Genomic DNA, 11,705 nt, shown 5'->3' on the forward strand with positions numbered 1-11,705 from the left:
CTTGGCCGTACAGTCTAGCTTTTTTACTAAGCCTTTTATGTGGCACCTTGTGATAGGCTTTCTGAAAATCCAGTTACAACAAATCTACACTCCTACCCTCATCTACATAAGCAGTAACCTTTTCAAAGAATAGCCTATGGTATAAATGTAGAAACCTAACATCTCAAGGCCAAGGACGATGCAAATTAAGCGTAATGATGTTTAAGATTTAAAGAAACAATATCTAAGAAATTAGTGAAACGGCTCTGAATCAGAGCCGGTCTTTATACCTGTTTGCAATGATAGACAAATCTACCTTATTATCCATTTTGATAGTGGTGCTCTCGTGACCTGCGGTGCAAGAAGCTTCAGCTCACCGATCTCTTAGTTTCTCCCGTTCAACATATCATGAGAGTGCCTTTATTACTGAAGGAAATAGAGATGCGAACTGATCAGACCTACGAGAAGGAAGCAATCACCAGCATCCTTGAACTAGAAGAAAACTCCATACGTATGTTCCAAATATATTTTTAATGATCTGTGACTTTTTCAAGTATCATTCACATTTTATTCTTCGAGCATAAATCTCACGAAAGCACAGAATTTTTGTGCGATTTTTCACTCCTCGGGAATTTGACAAGACTTGCGATACAAACTGTCTACCTTATTTTTTTGTTTTTTAGTGAGGTTACAAGTGGTGTGTGAAAACAACGGAATTAGTTATAACTTGTGTTTTAGGCCTCTCTAATATCGCATCAAGATTCAAACTCTTTGATTCAACGGTTACTCGGAGTAAGTATCTACAAAATATCATTCCACCTCAATAGTGCCTAATATCACAGTACTGCTGTTATTACTGTCGAGACACACACACACACTATGCTTTCATTAAGTTTGACTGCAGTGGTTGTAATCGTGTACCTTTTAATTTATTCTTTGATTATTTTAAATATGTGTGTGAATTCTACCAGAATTCACCAGCTACAATGGAGCTACAACAACCAAAGTTCGTCTAAAATTTCATATATGTATAACGAACAAACGAACTTAATGTTGTAGTGTAAAAATGTCTAATCTAGCGAAGTCAAAAAGCTCATTAAGCCTATATATATATAGCGAAGATCTGTATTGGGTTAACTAAGAAGTTATGCTTCACCAGCTTAGAAGTTGTACATCTCACACGCTGTGATTTGTATTAAGACGCATGTTTTATATCGAAATACGTGGAAATATTGCCTAATGAGTTTAATCAGTGTCTTTTTATGTATTCGATACTAAAGATGGAATTCGTCATTGTTTTTATCAATGATAAAGCTAAGATGTATTTAAAGAAGGCTGAAAAATGGAGGTGTGGAAGTATAATACGCATGGTACAAGAAAGAATCCTGCTTCGGCGATTGATAATATCATTAAGAAGGCTAAACCTCATCAGGTATTCTTGGGTTAAGGGCCGAAAACACCGCTAGGTCGTAGGGTTCCCAGTTGATGGCCTAAGGTAGCCTGGTCATAAAAGCTTTTCGTAATTTATCTGTTACTCATAATTATGACTATTTATTATTAATTGTCAATACAAATGTAGAATATTAGTAGCTCTTCTGATAGAATTTATTACATAATTGTCTCAAAATACATATCATGCGTGTAGCTGAACTATTTGAAAGCATAAGCATTTAAAACTACGCATCGCACACTGTATATACTTGGCTCTTATTATCTCACAACAGCTCCAAGCTTCGGTTAATCATATGATACAACTAATAAAATGGGCATACTAATGATGAACCTGAGACGATATACAGACAACTGTTCAATTCAATGTATGTAGAGAGTTTATTAATAATAATGTATTTCGATGTTAATGTGTCGGATCTACTATCTATGTTTAATACGCAAGGACAATTATTGAATGTCATATGCCTAACCATGCTTACACATACTTAAACGAACATAGATTTTGTCCTGAAAACTTGAAAATTGATTTAAGAGTAATTGCATTGTCTAAATCAGACAAGGTCCGACTTAGAATTACAACTACTACTGAACTGTTATGTTATAAAGCAACACTGGGTTGTTGTCGTTGAACATAAACGCACAGTTAATCCTCTTCAAATCTTCTGGCTCCTAACTTTGTATTCACACCAGTTGTTAGTGTGGCATGGTTTCTATGAGAATGATAAACTATCTTACATGGTAACGTTAGAGTTAATGGTTATGTTATTTAACGTGCTGTTAACCAAATATGCATTGAAAGATAATATATGATATTAGTAAGGACTTAAACAGTGATGTTATGAGTTGGGATAAGGGACTATGTATGTTTATAAGTTAAGTTGATCATATTCTGTAAGATATTTCTTGCCCTAAGCGTCGTATCTAATTTGAATATAAATGAGTCATATATTTGTAACAGTAATAATGCCATCATGGTTAGTGAATCACACGAAGCATGATTTCTCTTAGGTTGTAAGTGCTATGAAACATCACATTGAAGTTGTCTAGAAACTCCTAATGAGCTGGTTGTTGAAATATTTCCAGTCGTTTTATGATGTTTCATTTTGCTTGCTACTCCTCGAAACAACAATTGTTTTTATTGTTTATCATTGCTTGATATTTGTGTTTATTGAAATACAGAACAACTTTCAAATGCTTATGCTTAAAACAGGTGAGTTGGACGATAAAATGAAGTGGTTGAAAAACTTCGAGAGACTTCTAGAAATTCAACGCAACATAATCTGGCCTTCTATTACAGAACTAGATCCAAAGGCCTTTATTCCAGAGGTACATTATTTGTTAAACAACACAAGACTAAAGTGTTGTAGGATTTTATAAATACAGAGTGTCTCATTATTGTGTTATTTATTGAAGATTTTATTATTATGTTTGTTGAAAGAGAACACTGTAGTAGGTGTTTCCGTTTTCTTGTTAATTATTAATAACATTATTAATATTTTATTAAAGTAATTGTATATTTTTGAAACATGTAGTTTTAATTTAAAAAAAATCGAACGAAAAATTTCTTACTGTTTTTATTTATAGAAAACACAGTTCAGATGTTCAATGCTTTTTATAATTAGTGAAAAGCAATGACATGTTATTTTACTATTATTAATTTTCATTAAAATAATTGTAGTTAACGTATTTTTCGGTACATTGTAGTTCGGACTAAAAAAAAAGAAAAACGTCTTATCGCGCTTTGTTTAAAATTTCTTAATCAAAGCAAGGAATCAAATTAATTTGCAGTAACGTATTGCTTTGGGGAAGGGATATTTAAACATTTATATAATCTTTGTATTACGTGATGGAGTTGATAGACATTTAACAGGCTTATGATTTGACTTATATTTGCATCACTACAAAACACATTGACGCTTATAACTATAAAATAAAGGAAACTTAAATATTTAAATTGATTTGATAGGAAAAAATATACACTTAATGATTCATACTTCGGAAATATTTTTACATCGAATTTTTACACTTTAATATCACATTAACGTGTTTTTTTATACAGTTATAAAAAAGACTACTCGTACTAATAGCTACAAGTTTGACATTTGCAAGTTACGTAAATACAACAATAAAACAAATCACTAACGTTAACTAAACAAAAATATTATAAAAGAAAATAACATCTGCCACACATAAGACAAAAATTTTATAAAAGAAAATAACATCTGCCACACATAAGACAAATAAATCAAAGGATAAAAGTCAACTTATATACAAACAGACAAGTAGTAGGACAGAAAGACAGACTGATAAACAGATCTATAGAAAATTAAATGGTCAGATTCACAGAAAGAGAGCAAAATATGTTAATAGGAGGATAAACAGACAAAGGACTGATCGATAATTAGATAAAAATGTATATATTCTGTCTCTTGTAAGAAAATATATTGAAAGAGAGTCAGAAGGAGAAAGAAAATAAAGATTGGAAACTTATTATTTCTAATTTAATGTATTTGCAGTTTCTAAAAGCACCTCTATCAAAACAGCCGTGTGAACGACTGATTGTGAGCCCTAAGAGACAGATAGTCTTAGAAGGTCCTTTACAACTTTTTGGTATGTAAAAACTTGTCAATATATAACGCTACTGTTTTTTCATGTCAGTGACTACCATTTCATAATGCTTTTGCTATCTATGTCTGTAGTTAGTCCTAATGCTACGTCTGTGTCTTCAATTTTGATTGAAGAGTAAAACAATGAAGTTTCAGTTTTTATTGTTCACTACATTAATTGATTGAAGAGTAAAACAGTTGAAGTTTCAGTTTTTATTGTTCACTATATTAATTGATTGAAGAGTAAAACAATGAAGTTTCAGTTTTTTATTGTTCACTACATTAATTGATTGAAGAGTAAAACAATGAAGTTTCAGTTTTTTATTGTTCACTATATTGATTGATTGAAGAAGTAAAGCAGTGAAGTTTCAGTTTTTTTATTGTTCACTACATTAATTAGTCCACACAAACGTGTGGAATTCGACAGTAAATCGTTTTCTCTTGACTGAATTTAGAAACTAAGTTTACTTACAACTACCTTTTAATCTTAATCCGTGCATTCACAGGTTTTCGTTTGTCTTCCAAGTTCACTGAAACTTTTACTGTCTAAACCAATACAGTTTCAGCCCTGTCTTACTTGTATTGAATAATATCCATTCGTTCGTAAATTACCCCTGTACCCATATTTGAACAATAACTGTTGACTTACATTTGTAACCGATGAATGAAACTACGTCTTCCCTTAAATTTAACCAACAGTTTTTCAGCTTATATTCTTTACCTGTGTAAAAGAATACCTTTATCCATAGTTTTAATCAACAAGCTATTAACTTATTTCACGCTCTATCCAACACACGCTCTATAAAGTAATATTTTCGCGAACATCCTACTTTTTATTTTCCTAGGTGCGTTATTTGTGTGTGCGTGTGTGATCTCATTATTTGGGAATAAGTTTTCAAATAACAACTTCATAGTAATTTGAATACTTATTTAATCATTGTTTTTCTCATCACTCAGATAGTGGAAAAACAACCGAAATGTACGTCATTTTATTTGATGATATGTTTTTAATTACAAGACGGAAAAAAGGTCTTCATAAAAAGGTAAGAGTAAAAGAAACTTTAAGCTAAGAAATTATAAAACGGGCTATTGATGTTGTTCAACATTTTTATTTATTTACCTACAATACAGTGTAAACTCGTGTTAAAGTACTGATAAGAAAACTTTTCATCCAAGTGTGGCCTAATCTATCGTTTGATTTATGATTTGTCACTGAGTTATACCTGTGTGAGTAAGTGACATCTGAAAACGCCATAGATAAAAAAAAATGTATCGGCTGAATAAAAACATGATAGTATCCAATTAACAAATATAAAGTAGCCCTATTTTGTGCTCTCTTTCCCATGCCACATTCGTTTGGAAACTAAACTAAATATGGTTCTCTTTAGCAGTATTATCTTCTTTTTTTATACACAGCACAATTTAGAAGTCCGTTAACAGGCAAATAATTCAGAAGTGGAGAGGTATGGAAAATTACTTGTTAACTGTATGCAATAAGGAGTTGTAGACCTACCAAGAGATAATATCATTTGAGTTTATTAAAGGTCACTTTCAAAGTGATGTCCTCCCATGCATTTATGTTATTAATATGCATCAGGAAGATAAATTACGAATTTGTAAACAATAATAAATTAAACATTTAAAATCAATAACAATCAAAAGTATTCGAGAGGATATATCCTCTTCCCTCTACATCATTGTGGATACGGAAGAACAATGGATTCTAAGTTTACAATATATAGGATCAATTCACAAACTTGAGAATTGTTTTGTAGTTTTTTTACGTTTTTCTTGTTCATGAATATTTTTTGTGTTATACTATGTCGATTTGAAAGCTACATGAACATTAATCAATGGATGTAAACAAGAGGCAGGTCTAAATATATTAATACTTTACAAAAACCTTATCTCCGCTATCCTTACTTTGCGCTACTAGTGCCAGTATGATTGATACGCAGCTAATCAAGATAGCAACTATAAAAAATACCTGTTTCGTACTGGTCACAGGATGTATTTCCGTTACCACAATCAAGGCCAATTGCAACTCACAAATCCCCAGCACCAATGCAGAACATCAGCAGCGCTTACAGGGACACTTTGTCACTATGGCCTTGCGATGTAAAGACCATCTTTTTCATCGTCATGCTACTGCATTTTTAATTGCGAAATTTCACCTACAGGATGGTCTTTCAGATACCAAAAAAAAATGTAGGAGGATTTGACTAAAAGGCGCTTCTGGAGACAATCATGGGTAGACAGGTGCTATACACGTGGCACAAAGATAACTAGTCACCACCAGATCTATCTGCTCCTCTTTGGAATAAACATCTAGCACCACTGGATCTCCAGAAATCAATCTAGACAGAAAATGTAGAGATTTGTCAGAAGGTAAACCACAAGTAGCATGTCAGCACCTATTACAAGACCATGAGATAACCACCTGTAGTTATACATACAGAAGGGTTTTACACCACAGAGAGTGAGAGAGCTGATTAGACATTTATCATCTCTCATAGCAACAACATTTTGCGTAAGGCAAATGAAGCATTCAAGTTTCCTACCAGCAGCTCAAGGATGGAGCAAGCTCTTTTCTTGATTGTTAAAAGTGGTGAAGTACAAATAGACAGTACTACCAACAAAATATGTGCACATGACTCGCAAGCAATATTGCATAATGTTAGTCCCAGGATGGGTGACAGAAAGCAAAGCAATATCATCAACTGGATGTATGTGTCAGGCTATGCAGATGTAAAACTAAAAGAAGAAGCTGATATGCTTGCTAGAGAAGCTCTTTTATCAAATCCAGCATAACTCTACTGGCAGGATATCGATTTCCTCTGCACTAATAAGGCAAAACAGAAACACCATGGAAGATGGTCATCAACATTCTTAGGGAATGAGACTGCTTAAAAACACAGTACCGCATGGTGTAGCAAGGATACAAAATGGAGAACAATTACGGCAGTATACAGCGAGAGTGCTATTGCTAACATCAGTGACTCTCTACTACCTTCCGTAAGGTAGTTAATCTCCACATGAAGAGTTAGCATCTGTCGGTACAACTTCTGGAATTATCACCTACTACTCAGTTGAACTCATCTCATTTTTGGGCATATGACGTATATTATTTACATGGCCAAAGATGACTTGGAATGATCTCGATTATATTGTATAGAGTTAGCCCGCAACACCTTTTTCAACTAATTAACTGCTCGTCAATGGACTTCGTACTCACCCTCCATACATATTTATTTCATTCTATATTCAAGTGACCTATGTTATTTTATGATAAACAAATTTATTGACTTGTTAAAAGGTTTGATTATAATCTAACTAATCAAATTTACAATTCCTTCAGAAATATATATATATATATATAACTCGACTGTAGTTAGTTATTTGGAATATTTACAATTATGACAATGTTAAAGCTTTAAGGCTTACGAAATCACGATGTGTTGAGTTTGAAACACCGCTTGGTATGAAAGTTTATTAAGTTTTCTTTAACGTGATCTCTAATATTTGGCATACCTAAATCACCTCAAGTGTTGTTCAGGCTTATACTTACATTAAATTAACTTTTATAAGTTTCTGAATACACTTTTTCCATAAGAGTGTATTTTTTGTTCTGTTTAAGATTAACATTTCTTGAATAATGGATACAGCAGACTACTTTGGAATTCCTACTTGTGTAAGTATTTTATAAATGCATAATGTCTCTCTATTACTAAAGTCTACCAAAAACAAAATATCAATGGCCTTGGTGTCAGTTTTACAATTATGTTAAGTGTGTTTCGTTTTTTTCCGTTACAGAAATCGTCTATAACAGAGAACTGGGCAAGTTCTTCTGGTAGAGGTTCCACGTCACAAGAGAGCGGCTTCAAATATGTCGTATACAAGCAACCATTGTCACTTGATAGGTTCTTTATTCATGACGTCAGCCCCCAAGATGGCGCTCGTAAGTGAAGAAGTTCAAATATATTAAATGAATTTAATAGTTTTTATCAATTTTTGTTTGAACCTATATTACTGGAAATAAATAAGCATTGATTGGCCGCTATTAGGGTCTCACTTAATAATTGGTTGGGCTACTTTTCGTCGCATTAACAGTCTGAAATTGGCGAGGCATAAATTATAAAAAAAATGTTGAAAGGTTTCTTGTTAAATTGTAGCCTATTTCTGCAGTTGATTCACAGGTGCTATCAGAGGATTTCGGAGTCGAAGCGACATCTAAAGTCTCATTAATGATCGAAACTCGGCCATTGGTCTGGTTAATGCAGCTGACTGGAACTATCAAAATCGCACCAGTGTGGGTCATGTGTTTCATATGTTTTTTGTTTATTTTTCATATCATTACTCCTCTGTCAGTATAGAAAAAGGTTAAGTGCGACTCATCCGACTACACAACACCCTTCATTGTTCACATGGCCAGGTGGTTAGGGCGCAGGTTCGAATTCCCGCTCCAACAAACATGTTTGCCCTTTCAGCCATGGGGGCGTTATACTGTGATGGTCAATATTTATTGGTAAAAGAGTAGCCCTAGAGTTGACGGTGGGTGGTGATGGCTAGCTACTTTTCCTCTAGTCTTTCATTGCTAAATTAGGGACGGCTAGCGCAGATATCCCTCGTATATCTTTGCGCGAAATTCAAAAGAAACCAAACCAAATCATTTTTCACAATTAACACACCATTCCAGTTGTGCTTCCCTGTTAGCATAAGAGATAGGCGATTTTCAGACTGGACATAGGTTAGTACAGATGGAGATAGTAAAGTCTTGAAAATTTCTGAAGAATTCGATCAATGTTTGTTTGTAATTAAGCACAAAGCTACACAATGGGCTATCTGTACTCTGCCCACCACGAGTATCGAAACCCGGATTCTAGCGTTGTAAGTCCGCAGACATACCGCTGTGCCACTGGGGGGCTCGATCAATGGAAAACTACCCAACGTGTTTTGCAAATAACAAGCCTATCGATAGTTTTTTTTCTCAGTACGTTACCAGTGGTTCGTTGTCGACACAGTTTTTTGATGGAAGACGTATTACATACAATTGTTAATGTGGATAGAGCCTGATAAGTGGTTTTGAAATACCATGGAACACATGAACAATTTTTGATAACGATACTCATACTAATAGACAATAAATTTACTGTAATTCAACTAAATATTAGATAATGATGCCCCTTCTTTTACAGTTACTTGACACGTCACCTGATTAAACTATCATGCAAATAACTGGGACGTTCTACAAATGTATGTGTTAAGGTTTGTATGTTTTTAATTATGCACAAACTAAACACAAGGGCTATCTGTGCTCTGCCCACCACGGGTATCGAAACCCGGTTTCTAGCGTTGTAAGTCCGCAGACATACCGCTGTGCCACTGGGGGGCATGTGTTAAGGAGGAGGGTCCTAATAAAGTGCCCACTCAGTGTAGAAACTTCGTATGTTTCCATTTATATGTCTCTCTCTCTTTTTATTTAATTTTATTTTTAAAGTGAAAGCCCAAATTTTGAAAGGTATTTTTAAATCATTGCCTTTTATACCTACTTGTATGGTTGTGTTATAATAAATCAAACACATTGTTTCATTGCATACTTATGAAAAATGCCTCTCTGTTTTCGGCTTACTCGTAGAGAACAATCTAAAGCATGCCTTCGTTCTTGTCCTGTTAAACCGGTTCCAACAAGTTGTGGCAGTATATACTTTCCAGAGTTCCAATGAAACCGTCAAGGTAAGACAACAAAAGCTCTTTAAAACACTCCAAGTGTAGCGTTATGTATAACGTTTCAGGAACTTGTATTTCTCACACAACTATCTCTACTGTTATTTATAGATTTACCACAATGAAATAGTTTCTTTCTTCTCTGACAATAGAAATCACCTTGCATAGTTACGTTATGAGTCGTAAATATATTGCCTTTCTACAAACATTTAGCTAATTTAAAACTTACTTTTTTTATTTTAATACCTTAATGTAATCTTTACTTTTATCATTGCTTTAATGCAGTCTTACTGCCTTTACGTACCGGACTTCCTTATGCATCCTATATCTAGCAATATTTTTTCATTGCCTTCATAGAGCTTGATTCCTTTCGCTGCCTTTATGTTGTCCTAGGCCTTCACAGGTTTTACGTAACCTTAATGTCTTATATGACCTTACATATTTTTATTCGTATATTCTATAGTTTTTACTTATTTAGAAAAGCCCTGGTGCTAAGAATGTTAATTTAAACTCAAATGAATTTCATTCATTTATACTTTGAGCCCACTTAATTTCATGTAAACCTTTCATTATCTTCTATTCCAATGATGTATAATCTTTATAGCGATAAGCTACAAACATTCTACTGTTTTATATTTCCAAGTATGAACGATGAGTTTATGCGTTATGCCAATACAAGGAATTGACCACTATATCTGTCTACTGATGACTTGTACAGCTATAAAAAAGACAAAATGATAAACCGTACGTTAAAACATAAGTTATTTACAGTTTAGAATATATTCCATCACATTATTGACTTCTTTATTCCACTTCAACACACCGGTAGTTAGAAGTCATTGTTAACTACCGGTGTGTTGAAGTAAACTGACTGATAGTGAATAGTGACTTTTATATTTCACGTAAACATGCCTGTGGTAAACAGTTACTTTTTTATACCACATAAACCGCCGGTAGTGAATAATGACTTCTTTGTTAGGCGTAAACAAGTCGCTAGTGAATAGTGACTTATTTATTAAACGTAAACACGCTAGTAATAAACAGTGACTTTTTATTCCACGTAAACCCAGTAATAGTGAATTGGTACTTCTTTATTCTACATACACACGTCTGTAGTTAACAGTGACTTATTTATTCCATGCAAGCACGTCAGTAGGGAATAGTTACTTCTTTATTCCATGTAAACAGACCGATAGTGAACAGTGACTTCTATATCCCACATAAATACACCGGTAGTTAACAGTGACTTATTTATTCCATGCAAGCACGTCAGTAGGGAATAGTTACTTCTTTATTCCACATAAACACACCGGTAGTGAACAGTAATTTCTTTATTCCACATTAACACACCGATAGTGAATAGCGATTTTTTATTAACTTGAGCACGTATATACTAAATAATTACTTCTTTATTCAATGCAAACCGCCAGGGGTGAACAGTCACTTCTTTATTACATGTAAACACGGCGGTAGTGAACAGTGACTTCTATATCCCACATAAACACACCGGTAGTGAACAGTAATTTATTTATTCCACATTAACACACCGATAGTGAATAGCGATTTTTTATTAACTTGAGCACGTATATACTGAATAATTACTTCTTTATTCAATGCAAACCGCCAGGGGTGAACAGTCACTTCTTTATTACATGTAAACACGGCGGTAGTGAACAGTGACTTCTATATCCCACATAAACACACCGGTAGTGAACAGTAATTTATTTATTCCACATTAACACACCGATAGTGAATAGCGATTTTTTATTAACTTGAGCACGTATATACTGAATAATTACTTCTTTATTCAATGCAAACCGCCAGGGGTGAACAGTCACTTCTTTATTACATGTAAACACGGCGGTAGTGAACGGACACTTTGTTACACGTAAACACACCGAAAGTGAATAGTGACTTTTTTATTAAACGTAAACACACCGAAAG

General features: G+C 33.8%; 1 protein-coding gene across 2 annotated transcripts in view; it reads left to right on the forward strand.

Moving 5' to 3' along the window:
- Nucleotides 1-11,705, forward strand: part of LOC106462700 (rho guanine nucleotide exchange factor 11-like) — a 208,722-nt gene that overhangs the window by 188,984 nt on the left and 8,033 nt on the right. For both annotated transcript variants that reach the window (XM_022390146.1, XM_013922648.2), the window contains 6 exons: nt 316-490; nt 2,642-2,757; nt 3,948-4,041; nt 4,995-5,080; nt 7,851-7,995; nt 9,673-9,770. In XM_022390146.1, the coding sequence (XP_022245854.1) occupies nt 316-490; nt 2,642-2,757; nt 3,948-4,041; nt 4,995-5,080; nt 7,851-7,995; nt 9,673-9,770 (714 nt within the window). The remainder of the gene's footprint in view (nt 1-315; nt 491-2,641; nt 2,758-3,947; nt 4,042-4,994; nt 5,081-7,850; nt 7,996-9,672; nt 9,771-11,705) is intronic.

Source organism: Limulus polyphemus, unplaced genomic scaffold (genome assembly GCF_000517525.1).
Source record: "Limulus polyphemus unplaced genomic scaffold, Limulus_polyphemus-2.1.2 Scaffold47, whole genome shotgun sequence".
Lineage (NCBI taxonomy): Eukaryota > Metazoa > Arthropoda > Merostomata > Xiphosura > Limulidae > Limulus > Limulus polyphemus.